A 24,315-nucleotide genomic window follows, 5' to 3' on the forward strand; every position below is an offset into this window, starting at 1 on the left:
AACACAACAACGAACCAAAAAATCTTGTGAATAACCTCTCACAGAACGAACAAAACAAATGACAGTGAACAAAAAATGAAAACAAGCTCGAACGCAAAATGAATAACGAAACCGTTGCTTATAAGCTAGGGGTATAATGAGCATTTTCAAAATTTTGCTCGGTGTACCAGCAAATATGCTGGTGTCCAAAGCAAATCCCATCGATTAATATTTATTCCAATTTTGATAATAATCTTAAGCTTAAAAATAATAAATATTGAAAAATAAGTATGCACTTAAATTTTTGTAACTTTTTTCATTGTACTGTATAAAAATACAGTAAGTATGCACTTAAATACAGTTAATTTAGTTACAAGTATTTATAATCACAATGAAAAAATTATCAAAATTTAAGTGCATACTCTTTTAACTAATTCAAAAAATTTAAAAATAATTAATTTGGTTAATAACATTACATTTATTATCAATGGTATATTTTTCTAAAATTATTCTTAAAATTAATCACATCATTTTTTATTTAAGTAATTTTAACCTAACTAATGTATGGAGAAAAAATAGTAATTATAAAATTATCTTTTAACTAATTCACAAGGTTAAAAAATAATTATTTCAATTAACGGCATTAAATTTATTAACGACTATATTAATTTTTCTAAAATTATTCTTAAAATTATTAAAATTAATCATATCATTTTTCTATTCAAGTACTTTCCGCCGAACTAATTAATGTATAAAAAAATATGGGTTATACAAATATTTTTTCTAATTTTTATAAGAGAGAAAAAGAGACAATTTATAGGACTTGTTTATTTATTAACTAAAAACCAAAAATCAATTACAGTTATCTTGATAAAAAAAATTAACATTAGAGACAATTTAAAAATAAAATAAAATAAGTCTTATAGATTTCCTGTAGGTTGTATAAGCCCCAGATTCCTCCTCTAGTCAAGTCAATCCTAGTTACTTTAGAGAAGAAGCACAGTGTACCTAAAGTAAATAAATATGCTTTGCTTGACACTCTAATCCCGTTAATTAAGATCACAGTCATAAATGTCAACGCTGAAAAAAAACACAAATATGGCAACCAAAAAAATAAGTGTACAAAACAATATGGCATTTCAAAATACAAGTGAAAAGTGAAAATCCTTTTTTTTTTTCTTTTCATATCTATCAATAGCATTTGCTCCACTTGTCTTGTTTGACGATCCCTTCATTCCCTGCCAGCATCATGTACTTATCCTTCCTAGTGAGTGTGGTGCACTCAAATCCCAAAGCACAAGCCAACTGTTGCTGTATATAGTTTGCCACTTCACAACTTGATTTTCCTCCAGCACATGTTAGTTCCTTGGGAACCTTTCCCAGAACCTCAATATAATAGCTAGGCCTTGGATTCATGAGAAAGAAAATAGGATCCAAGCATTTCAAACCGCTTGCTGTGGTCCCATAGAACATGCTCACATGACTATTGATGGCCACAGGCACAATCTCATCAGCCAATTCAGCAAACAGTGAGCTGAACCTTAGTAAATATGGTTCCCTACAAGTTGTTCCTTCAGGACACACCACCAAATCACCTTCTTTCAGAAGCCTTTGCATGGTTTCACCATCTTTTTTTCTGTCCCTTGTTAGTCTCACTGTCCTAATAGGGGCTATTAACTCAGACACTTTGCTTAGGCTGTATGTGACTGCTGTCAAAGGCTTTGCCAAACATGTGCTTAGGAAAACAGGATCAAGGAGAGTCCTGTGTGAGCATACAAATAGAACCCCTTTGTTTTGTTCTAACTTTTCAGGGACATTGCCTTTGACTTGCATATTTATGCCACTCCAAACCCCTAATGCCTGTGCCCATCCATAAGGGAGTAGAATGCCCAAAAGGATTCTATAAATGGCTAAAAGAATTCCAAATGGAAACCACATAAACATATATAGAGTTGCTGAGGGAGTAGGCAGGAATGCTAGTCTTCCATCATGGAATATTAGGGGCTTTGGATATTTGTCCCTTGGCAACACTGAGCTTGGGTTGCCCTTGCCCTCTTCATTGTTCACCACATATGCTTCCTGTCATTATCATGCAGCTGGAATTAGACACAATACATAAATAGATTTAATAAAATCATGTCTACTAAATTACTATCTAAAAAGATTTTTTAAAAAATATTATCCGTTACTGCAGTTTTAACCGCAACGTCAACTAAAATTATAACAAACATTGGTTATATTTGTTCGCAATTTCCTACAATATTAAAGACCGTGACACAATTGAGACAGTGACTGCAGTTTAAAACCTTGATATAAATGCAATAGATTTATAATATGTTGTGCTAACAGAACTTGTCAAAAAGGGAAATAAAACTGTACACCAGAACAATACGTACAGAACTATGTTGAACTTTGATTAGTCTTTGTTTTTTTCAATTTAAATGGTTTTGTTTTTTCTTTTTATTAAGGCGTGTAATAAGGTCTCAGGTCCTTGGTGGGTTGTGGAAACAGTGAAAGATTATTTATTTAAGAACATTGAAGTATTGAACACGCAAGAATTAAACAGTTAGTGAGGCGGTTAAACAGTAGTGGAGCTAACTTGAGACTTACTTTGCAAAGGGAGAGGAAAAGATGATCATGAAAACTAGAGCTTCCAACTCCAATATCAGGCTTTGTGTCTCCGAAATAATCCTTGAGTGCTCTGTGCTTCACAAGTAAGCCAGAACCAGATACCAAACCACTGAAGTAACAACCAACAGTGTGCAACTCTGTGCCTACAACAGCACCGACACTCAAATACTCCCTTAGAAACCCTTCCACCATAACTCTAGGCACACTTGTGAAAACAACTTTAGACCCTGCTGAGGCCAGAACCTCATAAGCATGAAGATTGAGATTCTCCAAATAAAACTTGGGCAAAACTGCCCTTGACATATTTTCCATGACACTTGTTCTTAGCCCAAAAAAGGTTATAAAGGTCATGACCCTAAGACTTAACTCACTGTCTAAAATCCACAACACAGGACAGGACAAGAGCAAGAGGAGTGCCCTTAAAATGCTGCCACCTTCAAAGGCAACAAGCATGAAATATGGAAAGAAGGAGTGAGACCTCAAAAGGACTCTATGAATGCCACAAGCAACAAGTGTTTGTGAGCCTCTACCCTCCCAATCACATTCGGTAACACTGGGGAAAGAGGAAGGCTGAAGGGATGGTTTAGATGACAAATACCCCAAATGGAATCCATAACTCTTCATTTTCCTTGCTGCTCTATAACATGAGTTAGCAAGCAGCTGGTACAAGATCCAATCTGCAAGCCTCAGGAGCTCCATTGGGAACACCATGCTCTTTTTTCTTTTTTTTCTTTTCAAATTGGTTGATGATGATGATGAAAAGGAGCAAGAGAGGCAAGAGAAGTAAATGGAATAAGAAGAGTGGGACTGTATATTTGTGGTGAAGAGCTAAGAGTGCAGAAAATATTTATAGAGTCATTAAAAGGGTGATTGTAGCATTTGGTTAACCACACCGCTGGCATTAACTTCACCTTCCACAATTTTTTTCTTTCTTTCTTTTGTTACCGTTTGTAAGCATTGGCCATAATAGTAGCATTTTTTTCTTTCATGCAACTGCTCTCTACATGTTGCCAGATAATATTAGCTTGGCTACTGCTGACGTAAGTAAATACAGTAGGTAGGTTAAAATGTTGGTGACCGCTTGAGAGAGTCTTTGTTTGAAATGTGCCCAAACAAACACTGTGCTACCTATTTTAAATGACATTGGAATGTGTGTATCATATCCCTTTGAAAAAGCCTTTCCTCAGACAAATTTCCATCCAATACTTGTTCCATTTTCTCTTGCCACAGGCCAATGGCAAGTTAGATCACCCACATCATCGAAACAATTGACTTTTTAAAACCAATTACAGAATGATCCCCTAGGCATATTGTTCCTATCAATAAAAACTGTCGTTGACTACTAGTTCTATTTCTATTTTTATATTCTAAACAATATTGATGGAACAGTAACATCAAATTCTTTTGACAAATACTAACTCGTGTAATGGTCATGAAATTGAGAATAAAAAGTTATTTTTAGTGAGATACACAAAATTATGTTTTTTATGATTTTTTTTTGTACTCTTTTGTAATTTACACATTAAAAAAATATATTTTAATTCATTAACTAATATCCGGGAACTGGTTAACAATACTTAAATCTTTTTAATATTATATCTTTTATTGTTAGATAGAATATATATATATATATATATATATAAGATGGGTTGAAAAAATTAATATGTTGCATGTTTTATTATGCTGTTGCTGTCTACGGCTCTATGCATTGCATTCCCAAGGCTATTTACCGATCATAGGTGGGACAGTTACAGGGTTTGAGTTTAATTGCTTAACTAATCTATTGTCTGTGACGTAATTATCGCAAAGTCACATGATTCGTTTGAAGTTAATTAATAAAGTGATATACTACTATTTGTTGAATAATGGAGATGATTAGGCACTTCGGCAAAATCATACTTTCTGCATAGTGTGATATATCTCATGAGTTACAGTGACTTTTGCATTATTCAGATTAAATACTAGCATAGTATCTCATTTAATAAGTGTAAACGTTTAATCATTTTATCTGCATGGTACTCCTTTTAGAGTTAAAACACTAGACGCGTGAGTAGATTTATTTGTTTTGACTGAAAAATTAGTTATTCGTCACTTAAACTTAAATGAAGCCATATTTATGATAGGAATATTGTGATTATTATACTTGAGAAGTGAGAAGTGAGAAGCTAGCATCTGTTTTGGCCATTTATTGTTTTTGTTTTGCCATAAATAATTTATTGTTTTTGCCAATTCCTACAAGCCAGACAAGGTAGGTAAAAGTTGAGCAAAGTTATTCAAAATGTAATGACGACATGCCTTTGGTACACAATCTTTGAAAACCTTATGGAACTTATTTCTTTGATGTTCTGTTTGTTCGTGTGACGGTTAGAACACTAATTCATGTCACCCTCATTTTGTGGTTTGGTGAACCCTTAATCATTTGATATGGCTGTTCAATGCACATAGTTTGCATGGAAACGTTAAGAAGATTCACGTATCTATGGCTTTTCATTCTAGCTTCTTGCGTTTCCTTCGTCAATAAAATAAAATACAAGTTTAATTTACTTAAATTATTTGTATTATTAAGATATAACTGGGTGTTATTGATAACAAACTGCAACTCAATACCAAAAAAAAAAAAAAAAACTGAAACTTACGAGTAATTGTAATAAAGAATGAATTGATAAAATTAATTAAATTTTAAATATATTTTTTTCTCTTATACTATCTATATTTTAAAGAGTTTTATATTAGTTTGTTTTCAAGAATAATTCTAAATTCTTCTAACATTAATAAGACGTTGCAAAGATCATGTCAGGCAACAATTACTACTTGGCATTGCTTGCATAATTTCCCAAGCCATTGGGATGAACACAATTGACACAAAATACATCACCTTTCTCATGAAAGTAACACAAAGTTAAAGAATATTCACGAGACATTGCAAGTTGGGGTGAGCTTGCACTCAAATTAAACATCAAACTCTAATCAACTGAGCTAATAAGTCAATTAGACTATAAAATAATTAATATTATTATATATAACACTAAAATTTATAATATATATTTAATGTTTATGTAAATTTACATAATAATTTTTATGACAATTAATTTTTATTTAATAATTAATTTGTTTACATATATAAAATTTTATGAAACCTATAATTTTTATTTAAAATTTATATATATATATATATATATATAATATTATTATATCAAAATTAATTGTAATAAGATCAAAAGATTTATGTTAATAATGTATTTCTTTTTACATATATAATTTTTTATTAAACCTATGATTTTTATTTTCAATTATTATTAGATAAAAACTAATTATATATATATATATATATACAAATTAATTATTAGATAGAAATTAATTGTCACAAAATTTATTATGTAAATTTATATGTGCATTAAATATACATTAGAAATTTTAGTGTTATATAAAGTGATGTCAATTATTTTATAACATAATTAATCTATTAGTTTAATTGGTTAGAGCGTCATGCTAATAACATGAAAATCACAGGTTTGATTCCTATTTGAGCAATTAATTTGTAAAAAACATATTTTTGAAAAAAAAATCATATGAGCCACTTTGGCAATTTGTAAGTGTCATATGGATTGACAATCCGTATGAAACTTACGGATTGTTATCCATATCAATTTTACGGAAGGATAAAATTGGAATTGTGCATGTTTCGTTGGGTGTACAGCAATTTGTTGGTGCACAAAGAAAAACCCTAATCTTGGTCAGAGGAACTGAGTATCAAGGCCCAATCAAGTGCTCGCTTAGGCCCAGAAAATAAGTGAAATGGGCCGAAGCGGCATAGGCCCATTAATGTCTCAGTTTCCCGCCAGATATATGTTTATCTTCCCGCCATCTCACACACCAATCACTTCGCTCTCGATTTCTTCCTTTCCCTCTTTGCAAACACAATTCTCCGATTCAGTTCATAATTTCGATCGCAAAGCAAATGATCCCACAACAAGAACCCGATTTCAATCTCAATCACCTCAAATTATATTACGGTTCGTTACTTTCACTTCCCGTTTCGCCTTTTTCTTTTAATCTCTGTATCAAGGTAGCATAATTTCCCTTGTTTCGTACTGGGTTTTAACCTTTTAAAGGTTTTCTCTTCTCTTATTTTTGTTTTCCCCAGGAAAGCTGTTTCCGTTTGCTGATTTAGTTAGATGGGTGTCGTATGGCAACGGTAAGAATATCACCAAACCCATGCTTCCAATGAGTGTTGAATGACCTTCTTAATTTTAATTTTAAGGATTAAATATATTTTTAGGGTGATGTTTGTTTTTTTGTCCCTCTAAAAAAATCGAATCATTTTAGTTCATTGTTTATAGAAATGTGTTAGGTGTTTTCCTTGTTCTTCACAAAAATGTCTCTTTTTTGGTCATTCGTTTATGGAAATAGGAACCACACATGACACACTTTCATATGTGATAGACCAAAATGAGATGATTATTTTTTTAGGGATTAAAAGTGAGCATCATTTCATTTGCAGGTCTAGAAACAAAGTTTATTTTTAGTTTTAAATTTTTTGTGGGGATTATTTGTAGATGGAAAGCACCCTGGTTGTGATCAATCCTACATTGGGCGAAGAGAGTTTTCCTTCACTCTGGAGAATGATATATATCTGCGTTTCCAATCTTTCCACAATGCACTTGAGCTCGAAAACTCCATCAAAGAAAAGACCCCTGTTAAGATAGATATTGGACCTGTCTACACTGTTGATGTAAAGTTTCCACTTTTCTCCAAATCCTCTCTACCCAGATTCCATAATTATGCTTCAAGTCTTTTATAATTCATGCAGGAATAATAATTTATGCAGGCAGCGTTTCTTTTCTTCATTAATCTGTTTAATCTGTTCCTTGTATTTGGTTCAGCCTGCAAAAAGGAATGCCTATGCACAGAGTGGCGATAATAATGTCTTTGCCCCAGTTGAGAGGGAGTTGATTTTTGATATAGTAAGATTTTTCGCTTCAGTCTCCAAGTGAAGCCTTTAGCTATTGTGGCCTTCTTCAAATTTGACACCCTTTCTTATTTTGGCTTTCTGTAGGATATGTCAGATTATGATGATGTTAGATACTGCTGTTCGGGTGCCGATGTTTGTTTGGTTTGCTGGCCGTTGATGACTATAGCGATCAAAGTGATTGATACTGCCTTAAGAGGTACTATTTTGCATCTTATTTGATATCGGAGAAGTGGTGCAATTATGTCATTTATATTGTTCATTACATTCAAAAAACAATTGTTGAAATAATAAGATAGCAGTACATCTCATTGAAAGACCATGGAGTTGATATAAGTAACCTAGCAAAAATCCTCCCAAAATAACATAACTTTGCCTCACAACAAGTTTGATCCTCCCAATTCATAACATAGCAGGGGAAAGCAACTTTACTGGATGTGGTCATCTCTCAGCATGATAGGTTTATTTTTTCTGAAGTAGAAAGAGACATGATTTCTACTTGAAATTTTATGATAATAGTTGTAGTCTAGGCTTCAATAATGCCTAATACACCTCTTAAAGTAGGCTCAGTGCTTAAATTAGCCTTCACTCCGTTATATATGGTATGGTATTACTTGATTTTCATCACACCTATTACTGTATAACATGCTTGAGGTTCATCAAGCATCCCTTCTGCATTTGTTTTCATCCCATTTCTGATCTTTCATTGTGCTTAATCTTTATTTCAAGGACTGAGGTTTTTTTTCCTAATTCTTTTTGGCCTTTGTGTTCAAATGCTTTACACATATGAAAATAGTCAAAATACTATGGGAGGGATATATAATATCTAACATGCATTAAAATTATATATACTAGCTTCGTATGTGGCAAGATTGAGCCTATCTGGTGGAGTGGTGGTGATTGCAAAAATCAAATGAGTGTTATTTGTTGGGATAGGGGGGGAGGGGGGGCTGCAATTTTTTGTAACTGTTGTGTTGACTTTTGCTTTGGGGCTTCTGTTTCAGATGACTTTGGTTTCAAGCACATTCTCTGGGTATACAGTGGTCGCAGAGGTGTTCATTGTTGGGTCTGTGATGGAAAGGCGAGAAGGTGAGGCAATAAACAATCAAAAGTTATCCTTAATCTACTTGGGGCTGTACAGTCATAAATTCAAATAGCTTGCCTTTACTCATACAGGTTGACAAATGAGCAAAGAGGAGCTATTGCTGACTATTTTCGTGTCTACAAGGTATAGTATACTGATGACGAGTGAGTTTGTCAATACTTGTTTAAGTTTTTTTGTTGATTTCATATGCTGTCCAGGGCAATGAAAACAGTCACAAGAAGGTTTCTTTGATGGGTGCTGCTCTTCATCCTTTCTTGGCGTAAGTCTTAATATGAATCATTAACTTTCTGGACCAGATCTCGTATTTCATATCCTAACCAATATTTTATTTTTCCAGGACGTCATACACTAATGTTCTCAAGAACTATTTTGAGAAAAATCTGCTTACTGGTCAAAATTTACTTGCTACCGAGGAGAGATATGAAAAGATCCTTGACATGATTCCTGATGAATGTACTTTTTTTTCCTGCCCTCCCTTCATATGAACCTTGTTATTTCAATTCCTGCTTTTTTCTTATGCAATACATGGGTTACTTTTGCAGCTATTGCTTCTGAACTTAGGGGAAGATGGCAAGATAGTAGGCGCTCTTCTAGTGCAAAAGAAGACATCAATGTTGTTCGTTGGGAACAGTGCAAACAGTTGCTGCAATCTGGAAAACATAAGGTACACAAGCTTCCTTTTAGGAAATGTTATGTCAAGGTGACTGTGTTGTTTGCTCTGCAATATTTGCACGGGTATTTTGAAAATTCAGAAGAGCATGAATCTCATGAGCAATAGATTGGTCTTGAAATTTTTGCTTTGACCTCCTACTGTTGTAACATGCTTCTATTATTCATATAAGATGATTATAAATTGTATTGTTCATTACAGGGAATGATGCAGGATTTGCTGAAACAAGTATTATTTGATATTGCTATTTATGATTAATGTTTTCCTAATCCTTATCGTAGGCACAAGGGCTGCGTCGGTGCATTGAAGAGATTGTGTTCTGCTTTACCTATCCCAGGCTAGATATGGAGGTTTGTCTATCAACTGGCCCTCTTTTTCCCATATCCACTGTTATATTTCATGTTATTACCATTTCTGCTGTCTTTACTTCCCAGCAATGTCACTCTATAGATGAGTAACACCTTTTGACTAATTTGAAGTTTAGTCTGAATGTTTGTTCATTAAAACTGTTACTGTTTTAGGTTTCTAAACATATGAATCATTTGCTTAAAGCACCATTTTGTGTACATCCTAAAACAGGTCAGTTTGTAATATGTTTATGCACAATTTTTTATTGACATAACCAGTTGAATTTTTTGAGGGTTGAGAATTCACTGATGACATTATAATCATTCAGCTTTTTCTTTATCTTTTGATTTTTTTAACAAGAAATTGAAACTATAAAACTATCTTCCAGTTAAAACTTATTGATAGATTAATTAGCTCATTTGATTGTATAGAGCATTACATGGTATTCTTTGTTCTAGGTCGTGTTTGTGTCCCTATTGATCCAAAACGGTGCGAGGAGTTTGATCCTACTACAGTACCCACCCTTTCACAGGTAAACTTATTCTGCAATGATAATTTTTTTATATGCATTCCAGGGAGAGAAAAACTTTCCTTGGGCTCAATTATTTGCTTAGTTTTCAATAAGGATGTTTGTATTTACTACTCGGAGTATGTGGAACTTGCATAAAGGCACTTGCTCCCTTCTCCAACAGATTACACATTTTTTTGTGTGAAAAGGAAAACACATCAGGATGCTGCTTTCTGAGAATTTCTGGACATTTCTTGTTTTTATGTGAATCTTGATATTGAGTTGTATGTAACATTGCAGCTGATAGAAGAGCTTAATTATGAAGGCTCAAGAGCTGATGCTGATGGTGGTATGTTAATTTTATACTCAATCCAATTTTCCTTTTTTGTAAAATCTTCACATTGCCATCACCACGTGTCTTGGACTCTGGGGATCCTGTTTATGTACATTGATATGTTCCTTCAATTCTATTTGCAACTTGGAGTCCATTACAAGGTGAAGTGATTTTTAATACCTTGTTTGGTAGCAGAATCGAATAGAACTTCGCTTGGAAATGCAATTACGCTTTTCAGATCATCATTCTTACAGCCTTTACTAAAAGCCTGCAAGGTATGGATCATTGTATAAATGTTGGTAAAGTTTAGCAATTTTCACTTACACATCATTTTATTGCATTAAAAAACTTATGCAATGTAAAAACCTTGGCACTGTTATTATGAATCATTTGGAAAAATCTATTCCATGTGAAAGTAGTATGAGATTGGTGTTGATCATAGTAATCTGATACCTTATTACAGGTTCAGCATTCAAGTACCACCTTACCTATCATAACTAACTTAAATAATGAATATTGCAGGAGGAGATTGAAAATTCCTATAACTTAAAATTGCAGCAGTCAAAGAATTCCCTTGGTTGGTAGTGCCACGTATTCTTAATTGGTCAAATAGAACTGTCTTGGGGTCACATTAGTTGACACAATGAAATGATGAAAATTTCGTGGTACTGTTGAATCTTTTTTTTTGTATTTTTCTTGCAACTACAACCGTTCTTTCTACTTCTGGTGAGAGATTAGGCAGTTGATTTGAATCTTTCCATCCACTGTATAAATTTTGGATGAAACAGTTATTAGGTGTTCCGTGTTATCTATAGATATTTCTGCCAATGCGTAGTAATTTTAATGTAGTGTCATGTAAAGGACTACAAGTTTATTCATTATATAGTTTTCCGGGTATTTGAAAATTTGAAGGACTGAAAATATTACCATTAGTAATTATTATAGCACTCACAGTAACACTAACACTACAATTTTTGTCCATAATTTTTTAAGATTTTGTTTTATTATAGAAATTCAGGAACGTGACCATGTCAGGTCTTGTTATGGCTACCATTAATATCCGATGTAATTACTAAATACCCACTATACTTAAACAGTTAAACTAGTCTGCTAGATGCATGTTTGGGTATCGGTGCAAACAGACATCGGTGACAAAATGAAATTTACAAAAACATTTTCATTCTTTTTTATATTTAGTTTGTGATGCACCATTGTATTTGGTCTTAAAATTTGTACACAAGTTAGATCGGAAACCAAACATTATCAGAATTTGTTGATGGTTTCACACGATAGTGATAAAGTCTCCCTGAACAAAAGATTATTTAGTGTAATGTGTTGTTGAATAACATAAATTGACGGCCTTATAGTACTCTTGAGAGTGCATTTGGATAAAGAATGAGAATGTGTTTGGATAAAGAATTTTAACTAAGAAAAATAATTTATCGAATAATTTAAATTTTTTTTGATCTAAAATTCATTTGTTTGGATTTTTTATGAAGAATTTAAATTTTTGAAATTTCAAAACTAAATTTTGAATAACTAAAAACATGAAATTTTAATTTTCTTCTAAGAAAGTGAAATTCTTTTTTTTTTCTATAGATGTTCACACCGCACCGCAATCTCACACTCGCATTCTTGCTTTCACATTTGTAACCCCTTGTGTTTATTTGCACTCACAACCTCGTTTTCTCTCTCAAGTTTGTTTCTTTCACGTGCTTGTCCGTGTCATCATGAGAGGAACCGTCGAGGCACATGACTTGGTTCATTATGACAGCGCTGATGAGGGTTTTAAGATTGTCGGTGTGCTGGTACAGAGTTTTCATGTTAAGATAGAGTTTGAGGTCGTGATGTGTTTCTCTGAGCTTATTGAGGGTTTTGTCTATGATTTTGAGGCAATGATGGAGCGCACTTGCCTCACGTTTCATTAGGTCATGTTTGATTTGAAGTTTTTTCAAGGTTAAGTAGTTGTACTTCATTGCGCGGAAGGTGACGTTTAAGTAGAGTTAGATGATAACCCGTGATTGGTGAATTTGTGAGTGACGTTGTGCTCTAAAATTATAACGGAGATGTAGAGTTTAAAATAAAATATGAAATTTTAAAAATGAAATAATTTAATTTTGGGAAGGAGACTTTGATTGATAAACAGACATAATCCGTAAAATTGGTTAATGATGTTACAGTAATAACAAACCACAACATGACATTTTGGGAAGTCCAAAATCAAAATGGAGAGATAGCAACCACACTGGGAGCAGTCCTATATCAGTTGGGTAGGTCCCACATCTCCACTGGTGTTCATATGGCAATCGTGTATTCTCGTTGCCCCTTGATTGAGACTAGGAATATACTCCTATAGTCCATTAAGCTGTGTACTTATACATGTATTCCTTCCACTAATGACTAAAAACTATGCTTAGACGCCAAAACGTAGGGGAAGGTCAAATGTGTAAATATGCAACCCTGTGTACTTACAAATCCGTACGCTACACCTAAGGGTTTTTTTTTTCTATTAAAAAAAAAGTTCTTTTGTTTGGGCTCCTCTAATATACTCCCTCTGCAAATATACTTTTTTCGAGATCAAAATTGTTGATGTTTCAAATAAATTTTCTTCAAAATTCTTGAAGTTTTACGATTTATAAATTTTAAGTTTCATTAATTGTTTTCTTTCACCAATACCCTTATTTAATCGGGTCTAAATTTTACAACTATTCTCATCATAAACATCAAACAAAGACATTTTAGACTAAATACATAATTTGTGAGTAGTATTAAATATTTTTTAAGCTGTGTGCGTTAACCTTTAACATAAAGAGTTTGGTTGGAGACAGTAAAATGACATTTGTTTTCTATTTTTATGATGCTTATTCAATTTAAAATATGAAATATTAAATACAAATTACACTTTTAGCTTTATTTTTAAAATACATACTTTTAAGTTAAATTAAAAATTTAGCCCCTACACCTGACATCATTTTGTTTTAATTTCTACATGTTAAACCACGAAATGGTACTTCTCATGCTACAATGATATTAGATCAAGTCCTTATATTTGACTATTTTTCATTTTAGCCCCTATGTGATATAAATTTATACTTGATGTTTTAAATAACATTTTACACTCCATTTGATTATACAGGAATAGGATCCATATATATATTTGTTGTTAAAGGGAGGCCATGGTCCCCCTCATTTTTTTGAAAGTTTCCTAATTAATATTTTAAATATTTTTTTTATTTTATTAATTTTTAATTATTAGATAATATTTTATTCTACTTTAAAGGCTTTTAAAAGGCTTTTTTAAACATTATATGTGCTGTGGACTTTTTTTTTTGGCTCCAGTCCATGATTGTTAAACAAATATTCTTACAAAATATAAGATAAATTTAAAAAAGTCATTCCATTTTAATTCTTTTGAAAAAAATTAAATTCCTTTATTAGTAGAAATGTACAACATATCTTAATAAAAAAAATTATTAATAAAACATATCATATTCAATTATGTAGTAACTGATATACACTAACACAAGTATATTACAAGAGTTTAATAATTAAGTATTGATAATATAAAATAATTTTATAATATAATTTTTAAGATAATTATTATAAAAGTCAATAAATTTACTATAAAAAATAATGTGTGGTTAGATAATTATTTATTTTACATTATTATTAGTATATATTTCTTTTTCTCATATTGTAATATTAACTATCATATTTTGATATTTTTATTTGTTTCTTATCTCATAAAATAAAGTTTTTTATTTTCAAGTGTTAATTGGTATTGTATGGATAAAAATGTAATTAATTTAAATATTTGTATCCATAATTTAATTATTTTAATTTTTAGTAAAAATTATTTTAATTTAATTTCTGTTATGAACGGTTGTTAATGACAAATAAAAATAATTTTTTAAAAAACTTATCATTATTGGTCCCCTATTTGTCAATCCTGGGTCCGTCCTTTTACATATATATATTATCATTCTATTTAGTAACATGGAAATATCTAAATTCAAGCATAAATTTATAACACCAAAAAGGCAAAGTTGTAACAGCGTTGTCCATACGAATGCAGAACACCCATTGAATTAACCTGTTACCAAACTAAATCATTCATTTATTTATACTTCGTTTGACATAAATTAATTAATTACTTATTTAATTGACTCCATCACTCATAAGTCATAACGAATATGGGAACGATGTCACGTATACGAATGCCAAAATTCTTATATTTCATCATGATTGGGCCACATCACAATCTTTTCTCTGTCCCCTCCCTTAAAAATATCAAAATTCTCTATACCGTGTTGGTTCAATGGTTCATTCATGAGTCATATAGCGTGAACGTGAAACACGCGTTGCGTAAGCATGCTCATGCTGCTCCCCACTTTAATATTGCTAAAATTTACAGCAAATTAAAGTATGTAGATATTGAATTAAAATTGAGCAAAGCAATAATGTATTCCACCATCCACATTTCCTCTACTAAATGCTAATCCGTATAACATGAACTAGTAAAGTATTTAAGCTTTTGTTTTTATAACTCTCAATACTAAAATTATGTTTACTTGGAGTAGAATTTTCATGTAAAATGATAAAAAAAAAACCTTCAATGAAATGGTTACTCGTTTGTAATTTGTATTTAAGAAAAATATATATATATGTATATATATATTTACCATTTAAGGGTAAGGTTATTCACTGTGGAATATGCCTGAGCTGCCACCTCTTCCACCAATCTTTAAAATGGACGATGCCCACAACGTTCATGACATTGATGAGGAGCGATATGACCTCTCATCATTTTAATTTCTTTTTTGTATTTTTTTACTCCATGTTATAGTGAACATATATATATATATATATATGATTGTTAATTGTTTCATCACCACATAATATCTTTCTTGCGTTTTGTATTATTAGTGAACATATTTATAAAATGGTATATTTTCATTTCAAACTCGTTTTCAACATGAAGTCATATTGTACACAGAAATTCATCAAATATTTTACTCTTTGAGTAATGGCCGTTCAGAAAATTGAATTGCGACAAATTTTAGTAGTATATGTTAAATCCTTGGTCAATTTAGAAACATTAATTGAAAGCATAACGCTCAATTTTACTCTTTCAGTTACGGTATCTATAAAACAAGAAAATGTATACGTACTAATGCAACTGTTTTGTTGGAAACATGCAATTTTTTATCTTCAACTATTTTTCTATGGTGTATACTCTTTTGTGACTGGGCAATTAAAAAAGCACTTCATATTCCAATTTCCAACAAGCACCATGCCACTGCTATTGTTTTTTTGTCAGCAAATATGCCACTACTGTGTTATACACACATACACTAATCACTAATGTACATTTCTACGTTGAAATTAATTTTAACTACAGATTAAAGAGAGCAGACACACTAAATATATAGAATTATTTTTACTTATATTAATCTCGATAACTTGGTTGTTAAGTAGAATTTTTTTAATTTGATTGAATAGATTATCTTTCTTTCTTTGTCTGAGTGCGCAGCAGATGCATATCATTGTTTTGATTTTTGAAAACGATTCACTCTGTCTCTGTTGAATGTATTACTTAGGATGTCTGGTATGGTTGTGCAAGTAGAGTAAGTGTAAAGGAAAAGAAAGGTAGAAGTCTATGAGTATTACGAAATGTGTATTTGTCATACAATTTCTGCAAATGCAACTTAGGTTTAGGATCATACGGGGAACAGAAAAAAAGGGGTGACATTTTGATTCGATTTATTTATTATGTCAATATGCTGAATGAATCTTTTTTTTTTTTCTTCTAAATTCTCAATGCCCTTGAGATATGTGTAAACAAAGTCTCATTCTTCATATGTGACGTGATTTATTTGTTTTTGTGTAAAAGCCTATAAAGTGTGCTTTTAATCCGTTAATCTACATTATTCGGCCACCCTGTGAACTGCACCGACATTAATCAATAACAGTGAATTTTAACATGTTTAATTAATGCTGCAAAATAAAAACATGCATTAAATTAGATTATTTTTTGCATCATCTAATATCTAGTATCATAGAAAATAAGAGTGAAGGACCATTTTGGTCCTACAATATATAAACAGTTGACAATCTAATTTGTAAAAGATTAAAAATTCTGATTTAATTATTTAACAGGTAAAATATGCAATAATTATGTTTTGTTATACTGTCAGATTCATCTTTAAATTTTATAATTTAATATTAAATTAATTATTAAATATTATAATTTAATAACATAATAATCTTATAAAATTTAATGATTCGATATAATTGTCACAATTTTTATATATTTAGGACCTAAATAAAAAAAAATCACGTTTTCAAAAACTAAATTATCAGCCACTTTTGCATTTAAATACCAAAATGATATTTTACCCTAAAAAATAATCCTTAGTTTGTGCTTTAGAGATACTTTGGATTTACTTAAAGGAAATAATAAATCAATATTACACTAAGAAATAAAAGCAAATAAAAATTAAAAGTAAACATCGGCATTCAGATAAATATTATAAAAATTAAAAAATTATACATTTACAAATTACAAAAACGAAAAAACATAAATTGAAAAATTGAAATCAAAATATGTTGAAAGTTGAAACCTGACACGTGTTAGGCACATTCCCTGTGCCATGTAAATTGGAGAGGGGACAGACAGGTAATTCCAGAAAAGTATCTGCCACCTTACTTCGTAACTTGTCTTTCGGAACCTGAAATTATGAAACCACCCTCCACATTTTCTCAAAATACCAAATACACCCCTTCGGTATAATTAAGAATCCCATATCCGTATCTCACAAGCGAATGCGAAGCAGAGAGAGAGAGAGAGAGAGAGCCACCCTTTCTTACAACAAACAACAACTCATTCTTCAAGGCTTCAACAACAGAACCTTTCATAGTTTTTCACTCCTTCTCCCTGTGTCGGTGTACTCTTCTTCTGGGGGCATTCGTTTTTTGCTTCTTCAGCTCCAACTTCAAACGCGCTTTTGGTAGAAGAAGCTTCACCGGGATCACTGGGGTGTGTGTGAGAGAGAGGGATTACGGATTAGTGAGTTTTTTGTCACTAAGTTAGAGCTACGTCGTTTCATGATTGTGGGCTGGTAGCAGTTTGGTATTGAGATTGAAAGTGGTGGGGCTTTATTTGGATTCTGTGTTTGTTGAAGGAGCTGGGGTAGGTGGGAAAAATGTGCTTGAGTTTTTTTTTTTTTTTTATATGCCAAAATTGAAACTTACCTTTCTGAGTTTCTTCTGTTTCATATTGGTGGCTTAATTTGTAGAATTGTAGTAGCTGTTGCCTCAGAATGCAGCAAGATCAAAGAAAAAAGGTGAATTTGTGGTTTCTTCCCCTCATTTGCTACCATTACTCTAATTAATTGCTTCACAAAAGTCATTACTTTTTCAGTTTTTCTATGTCGCGAATGAATAATGAAAGTACCCTTTTTGTGACCAAGCCGAGTTTAACCGAATGAACGATAAAAATAAAATCTTGTCTAGTTTTGTGTTGGTGGGTTACTACCGAGAATTTTATTAGATTACTTAAGTCAAAGTGTGGGAGTGAGGCTCTGCTAATTTGGTTCCATGGGTCGTGTTATGATGTTAGTTAGCTCTCCTAATGTTTAATCCATCACGTGACATAATTTATTTCCCCCACGTGACATTTGGTTGACAAGATCTTTATTTTTTCACCATTTTTTTGACGGGGTCTAATTAATGTGCTGATGAAATTTGCTCGATGCTTCTTTGAACTGGTTAGATGGCATTCCTAGGGTTGATCTTCCATCCCAATCAACCAACCCTTTTGCTTTTCTTTGTTTCTACGTATTCTAAGATGTGTCTTGCACGCTTTAGGTGCGTTGTACGAGATTGTCTCTCCGAAATAAACGTTGGTGAATGACAAGAAATGATGATTTGGGGAAGAAAAAAATATTCGTCTTAAAATGAATATTGGTTTGTCATAAGAATTGTGATGTGATGTGTTGAGTGGTTTTAATTGAGTGCTGTATTTTCCCCTTCTTTTGGCTTTGTCAAGCTGGGGACGGGCAGTGAGGCGTTGCATGGTGACAATGTGTTTCTTTATGTTTATTATTTGTTATTCTGCTTGTGTTAGTCCAATCTATCCAGACATGATCAGATTACTGCAAATATGATTTCTACTCTCTTTCTTTGAGTCTATGATTCTTCAATACTGAGTTTCATAATGTGAATTCTATTGCACACACAAATTTTGAGTTATGTGTATTGAGCTTATGGATGAATCATGGATTCCGAGACATAAATTAATTTCCCTTGTAACATAGCAAAGAAAAATTCCTAATTATTTTAATTTCTATTTATCAATTATTGAAATTTGTTTCCCATTTGGTGCTTTTAGCTTGATTTATTAACATTTGTAGACAATCAAATTTGGGTTTGTCTGATTTTCCCTTGTGGATTACTTTAATATCTTTGGTACAGGGTTCAATGGAGATGGAATTTTTCTCCGATTATGGTGATGTCAGCAGGTACAAAATTCAAGAGGTCATTGGAAAAGGAAGCTATGGTGTTGTTTGTTCAGCTATTGACAGTCATACTGGCGAAAAAGTAGCAATTAAAAAGATTCATGATATCTTTGAGCATGTATCCGATGCTGCGCGTATTCTGCGTGAGATAAAGTTGCTTAGACTTCTTCGACATCCTGATATTGTTGAAATTAAGCATGTTATGCTGCCTCCTTCTAGGAGGGACTTTAAAGATATTTATGTTGTTTTTGAGCTCATGGAGTCTGATCTGCATCAAGTCATTAAAGCCAATGATGACCTAACAAAAGAGCACTATCAATTTTTTCTTTACCAGTTACTTCGAGCATTGAAGTATATTCACACTGGTATTCTTCAATATTTGATAGTTACTTGTTCATGAAAATCTTATTTGAATGCGCATTGTGTTGCTAGTGGCTATAGCTTGTTTTCTCTCTTCAATGAAATGTAATTGAAATTGCATCATTCCTCAGCATTTCTTACAAAGATGTCAGGATCATTTATATTTTTTTCTCTAATTATTGCTGTTGACTTTTTTTCCACCTCATTCCTGGATCTCCTTAAACTTGTAGTACTTTTATGGTTTTGCCAAAATGTTTTACCTATTCATTTGTCCTTTTTATATTTTGCTTTGTTTATTTATCAACATAAGGTTGCTGGCATCAATGTCAATATTGCTCATCAATTACTTGTCAACACATTGCAGCAAGTGTCTATCACCGAGACTTGAAGCCAAAGAATATACTGGCCAATGCAAACTGTAAACTTAAAATATGTGATTTTGGGTTAGCTAGAGTTGCTTTCAATGACACACCAACAACTGTATTTTGGACGGTATTCCATCCCAACATTTTGTCTGTTTGTTTCATACCTTTCCAACAGCTTTGCTAGATTTTTTGCTCCCTCATATCAAAAGTATTGGTAACCCAGGTGCTGATGTTTTCTTGTTTACTTATTACATTTCTATAGGATTATGTTGCTACAAGGTGGTATAGAGCACCAGAACTCTGTGGATCATTTTACTCAAGGGTATGTCTTTTTCAAGATTCTTTCAGATATCATATAAGTGGGAGCAAACCTAATTATGCATAGTGTTGACTCACACCATACCCTAATTCATGCTCATTAGTTTTGTGTGTAGAAATTGCATATCAACCCATGATACATGCTTTCTGTTACTTCTTTCCCATCAATAGCTAAAAGTAAGACCCAAGACCAATCTGTTATTTATTCTTAATCTACTGGTTTTCTGTTTCTATTAGTTTATTTCATGTCTGCTGATGAGCTAACGGTAAGGTATTGACTGCAGTATACTCCAGCAATTGACATTTGGAGTATAGGTTGCATATTTGCTGAAGTATTAATAGGAAAGCCTCTTTTCCCTGGAAAAAATGTTGTCCATCAGTTGGATCTGATGACAGATTTGCTTGGCACTCCCTCGCTGGATGCTATATCCAAGGTAGTTTTTTTTTTTTCTCTATAGAGGGAAAACTGTTTGTATTTTCTTAACTATGTTTCACTAACATCATTGTTTTGCTGGTTTACAATTTTGAATCTTTGTGTTGGATCATGGATGCAGGTACGCAATGATAAGGCACGGAGATACCTGACTAGTATGAGGAAAAAACAACCTATACCATTTGCACAAAAGTTTCCTAATGCTGATCCTTTAGCACTACAACTACTGGAAAGGTTGCTTGCCTTTGATCCAAAAGACCGGCCTACTGCTGAAGAGGTTTGTTATATTGTTCTCTATTTCTTATGTGTGTGTGTGTTAAAAAATTATTCTAGTCAGATAATTAACTGCTTCTTGAGCTTATGCTTTTTCTTTGGAGTTTGGACAATAGAAATGTATAATTGATGTGCAACAATATGTGACTTCCTTGCTTGAGAATTCTGAAGGATTTGGCATTTTCAGGCATTAGCTGATCCTTACTTCAAGGGACTTTCAAAGATTGAGAGGGAACCATCTTGCCAGCCTATTACAAAAATGGAGTTTGAATTTGAAAGAAGAAGAGTCACAAAGGAAGAAATTGGAGAGTTAATTTTCCGTGAGATTCTAGAGTATCATCCTCAACTATTGAAAGACTACATAAATGGAACAGAGAGAACTAATTTTCTTTACCCAAGGTTTTTATTTTGGGCTTATTGATTTATAATTCAACTGTTTATCTTCTTTTCCTTAATATTTTTTATTCATATGTTCTACCCTATTATTCTCTCCTTAACCTTCATTGGTGCATATTCTTAACAGTGCTGTTGATCAATTCAAACAGCAGTTTGCTCATCTCGAGGAAGACAGTGGTAAATGTTGTCCAATTATGCCACTTGAAAGAAAGCATGTATCACTGCCCAGGTAATTCACTAATGCAGTATCTCATTGGTTTCAGTTGTCATTGGTTGTAATCATTTGTTAACAATAGGTTACTTAGATTATATTATATTTAAGATATGAGCCAATATTCTATGATGACTGTTAAAATATTTTCGTATGACTATATGAGATGCATTAAAATTATGCATGTGAAAAAAGAAACTGATATCGGCAGCTGACTCTGATGTAATGCCAGTTAGTTCTAATTTAATGTATCAGTTTTGTTCTTAGAATTTGGGCTTAGAGTCTAACTAAATCGCACAAAACCAGCTTGTAAGCTGAGAATTACCCAAGTTTTATAATATTTAGATCGTATCTATAGTAGACATAGGACTGAAGACACACCCTCGAGTTGCACTTAAGTCATCCCAACAAGGCCACAATTAAAGTGGGTTAGGGGTGATCACAATTAAGATGACTTTTCAACACACCCACCACTTCACACCCAAGTGTATGGGTCTGGAGCATGGCAATACAAGTGACCCAACAATGGATCTTAGATAGACTCTGATATCATCATTGAATTTAAACTTAGGGCATAACTAGGGGTGCTCAAATTAAATGGTTATAAAATAAGTTAACCATAACTGCACATAACCAGTTGCATAATATCTGGTGAATTAAAACTAGTTATAAAATTTATCTATTTCATTGTTAAAATTGAAATTTGGTTATTTAATTTTATTAACGGGTTATTTCATTGTTAAAATTAAAATTTATCTATTTTTTTAACTATTTGATAATCGGTTATAACTTATAACCGCTGTGTGGATGTATAATGTGATCCTGTGTGTGCCTCTGATCCAATGACGTGAAGAGTGAGAGACAGAGATAGCCGACGAAAGCTTCCACTCATATAACACCACCTTAATTCCCCTTTGCTGTTAATTTTATGGGACACTCACACCCCAAACCCAAGCCAAAGAGAGTTAATTGCAAACTGGTCCAGTGGTTGACATATCACTATCAATGCATATCTCTTCATTAGATATAACCGGTTTTTTAAAAACAATAACGAGTTATATCAAATCATAACTGGTTGTACAAAATTGGTTATGGTCATGGTTATAATAACCACTTGTAATCTGATTATTTAGTTATGGTTATGGTTTACTGGAATAACCAAATCACGAACAGCCCTAGGCATAACTTTTTTCTTTTTTTCTTTTTCATTCTAGGAAGGGCCTAACGGCCCTAGGCATAACTCTCGCTTGTTACTTGTAAGGTGAGGATTATCCAAACTTCATAAGCTCTATTTAAATCATATATCTAGTCGATATAGGACTAAATACACCCCCTCAAAGCTGCAATTAAGGCAGCCCAAAGAGGTTGCAACTAAAGCAACTCAGAGAGGCCGCAGTTAAGGTGGCTTTCCTAAAGTTGTTACATAGCATAATACAGTATAAAAGTGTTTACACCTTGTAGTCAAATGTTGAGACCTTACATCGACTAGAGACCTGGATCAGTAGTGACGTGTATGAGTTGCATATACCCTTCACTTCAAACCCGTTGTTGATATTTATTTGAGCCATGGTTTATATTGCTGCTAATTACTTTCTATGTACCCTTTTTCTTAATTCATTTCCCTACCATCCTATTTAGCTGCTCTTTGAATGTCTCAGCATGGCATGAGATGAAATCGACCAAAATAATCCACACCTTCTCCAGGCTGCATTTGCTTCCATTTGGTGTTACAACTGTTTTCATTCATAGGGAGCCTAATCTGATTACATCATACTGAACTTTTGTTTGTTTGCTTTACTCTTTTTTGGAATCATTGACAGGTCAACAATTGTACATTCAAATATGGTACCCTTGAAAGAGCAATCAAACATTGCTTCCTGCATAAACCGGCAAACAGCTGAGGAATATAATAAGAATTCCAGGGATACAGAAAATCCTGCGCCAAGTTACATTCAGGGTCTGCAAAAATTTCCACAAGGTATGTCATTGTTATCAATTATCATCATAATTTGTTATGTTTGTATGCATTGTTAGTAATCAATAATCTAACATTCTTGTATTCAGCAAAACCTGGAAAAGTTGTTGGGCCAGTGATTCCATACGAATATGCAAGTGTTGTCAAGGGTACATATGATCCAAGGACATTTATGAGAGGTTCTGTGCTTCCTTCTCAACCTATCCCCCCTACGAATCACTATCAAAGATCAACCTCTGGAAAACAAGAAAGGTCAGCAACAGAAGCTGACAAGGGTGTGTCTTTACAATCAAAACTTGCTAAGCAATGTGGTGTGAATGTCAAAATAGCACCAGAGATAGCTATAAATATTGACACCAACCCTTTTTTCATGACACGAGCAGGAATCAACAAGATAGAGCAGGATGACCGAATAGCCATAGAGACAAAGTTGCTGCAGTCAAAGGCTCATCAATATGGTGGGATTAGTACCACTGCTCATAGAAAGGTTGGACCTGTTCAGTATGGTATGACAAGGTTGTTGTAGAAGAATGTTGTCTTGTGAATAGTTTGGCCAGGTGGAGCGTTCCTTGTGGAGAATAAGAAAAAGGTTCTTCATAGTGGAGAAGTAGTCGTCTCTGGTGGTGCTTTGTGTAAGATGATGACATGAGTTAGTGCTTCCACAGATAGAGCTAGCTTTCTCTGGTCAAACCTTGTAAACATTGGTTTCAGTTATCAATAAACTGTACAACCGAATTTGAGTCCTATCTTTGTAATTCAATCCACACATTCCTTTCCTCGGGATTTTTTTATTTTATTTTATAAATTTCCTGCAATAACTATTTTCCAAATAGAAACAAATAAATCAGACTGGTACATGTACTACTGTACTAGTAAAAATGTCGAAAATATTAGGTGTGTTTAATTTGTATTTTTATTTTT

General features: G+C 32.8%; 3 protein-coding genes across 8 annotated transcripts; 2 read left to right on the forward strand and 1 right to left on the reverse strand.

Annotated features, from left to right (window-relative positions):
• Positions 1–1,051: 1,051 nt before the first annotated feature.
• Positions 1,052–3,520, reverse strand: LOC114401865 (glycerol-3-phosphate acyltransferase 1-like). Its single transcript, XM_028364445.1, has 2 exons — positions 2,590–3,520; positions 1,052–2,058 (listed from the first exon to the last, which is right to left on the reverse strand). The coding sequence occupies exons 1-2, from the start codon at positions 3,319–3,321 to the stop codon at positions 1,171–1,173; spliced, it is 1,620 nt and encodes a 539-aa protein (XP_028220246.1). The 5' UTR covers positions 3,322–3,520; the 3' UTR covers positions 1,052–1,170.
• A 2,957-nt stretch (positions 3,521–6,477) lies between these two features.
• Positions 6,478–11,455, forward strand: LOC114401869 (DNA primase small subunit-like). Of its 2 annotated transcripts, none has more exons than XM_028364450.1 (16): positions 6,478–6,623; positions 6,755–6,805; positions 7,167–7,342; positions 7,494–7,574; positions 7,667–7,778; positions 8,584–8,668; positions 8,756–8,807; positions 8,882–8,943; positions 9,022–9,137; positions 9,227–9,348; positions 9,636–9,704; positions 9,876–9,933; positions 10,161–10,234; positions 10,511–10,559; positions 10,737–10,819; positions 11,067–11,455. In XM_028364450.1, exons 1-16 carry the CDS (start codon positions 6,569–6,571, stop codon positions 11,127–11,129), a joined length of 1,308 nt encoding a protein of 435 aa, XP_028220251.1. In that variant the 5' UTR covers positions 6,478–6,568; the 3' UTR covers positions 11,130–11,455. The 2 variants fall into 2 exon arrangements, with proteins under 2 accessions (XP_028220251.1, XP_028220253.1); XM_028364452.1 differs by having other exon boundaries at positions 10,740–10,819.
• Positions 11,456–17,357: 5,902 nt separating this feature from the next.
• Positions 17,358–24,209, forward strand: LOC114401876 (mitogen-activated protein kinase 10-like). Of its 5 annotated transcripts, none has more exons than XM_028364468.1 (12): positions 17,359–17,736; positions 17,843–17,890; positions 19,020–19,428; positions 19,788–19,915; positions 20,051–20,110; positions 20,391–20,540; positions 20,661–20,816; positions 21,000–21,211; positions 21,336–21,437; positions 23,240–23,397; positions 23,484–23,669; positions 23,778–24,209. In XM_028364468.1, exons 2-12 carry the CDS (start codon positions 17,867–17,869, stop codon positions 23,918–23,920), a joined length of 1,728 nt encoding a protein of 575 aa, XP_028220269.1. In that variant the 5' UTR covers positions 17,359–17,736; positions 17,843–17,866; the 3' UTR covers positions 23,921–24,209. The 5 variants fall into 5 exon arrangements, with proteins under 5 accessions (XP_028220261.1, XP_028220257.1, XP_028220269.1 ...); XM_028364469.1 differs by having other exon boundaries at positions 23,484–23,646; XM_028364460.1 differs by having other exon boundaries at positions 17,358–17,740; positions 23,484–24,209.
• Positions 24,210–24,315: the final 106 nt, after the last annotated feature.

The sequence above is a fragment of the Glycine soja genome, chromosome 2, assembly GCF_004193775.1.
Source record: "Glycine soja cultivar W05 chromosome 2, ASM419377v2, whole genome shotgun sequence".
In the NCBI taxonomy this organism is placed as follows: domain Eukaryota; kingdom Viridiplantae; phylum Streptophyta; class Magnoliopsida; order Fabales; family Fabaceae; genus Glycine; species Glycine soja.

Excerpts from the sequence above, each read along its gene's own strand:
- LOC114401865 (XM_028364445.1), bottom strand. The coding sequence starts at position 3,321 with ATGGTGTTCCCAATGGAGCTCCTGAGGCTTGCAGATTGGATCTTGTAC. Across the intron at positions 2,059-2,589 it reads TTTTCCTCTCCCTTTGCAAA|GAAGCATATGTGGTGAACAA; the intron begins GTAAGTCTCAAG and ends TGATAATGACAG.
- LOC114401869 (XM_028364450.1), top strand. The coding sequence starts at position 6,569 with ATGATCCCACAACAAGAACCCGATTTCAATCTCAATCACCTCAAATTA. Across the intron at positions 9,138-9,226 it reads TGACATGATTCCTGATGAAT|CTATTGCTTCTGAACTTAGG; the intron begins GTACTTTTTTTT and ends TTACTTTTGCAG. Across the intron at positions 9,349-9,635 it reads TGCAATCTGGAAAACATAAG|GCACAAGGGCTGCGTCGGTG; the intron begins GTACACAAGCTT and ends TCCTTATCGTAG.
- LOC114401876 (XM_028364460.1), top strand. The coding sequence starts at position 17,867 with ATGCAGCAAGATCAAAGAAAAAAG. Across the intron at positions 19,916-20,050 it reads CAACAACTGTATTTTGGACG|GATTATGTTGCTACAAGGTG; the intron begins GTATTCCATCCC and ends ACATTTCTATAG. Across the intron at positions 21,438-23,239 it reads AAGCATGTATCACTGCCCAG|GTCAACAATTGTACATTCAA; the intron begins GTAATTCACTAA and ends AATCATTGACAG.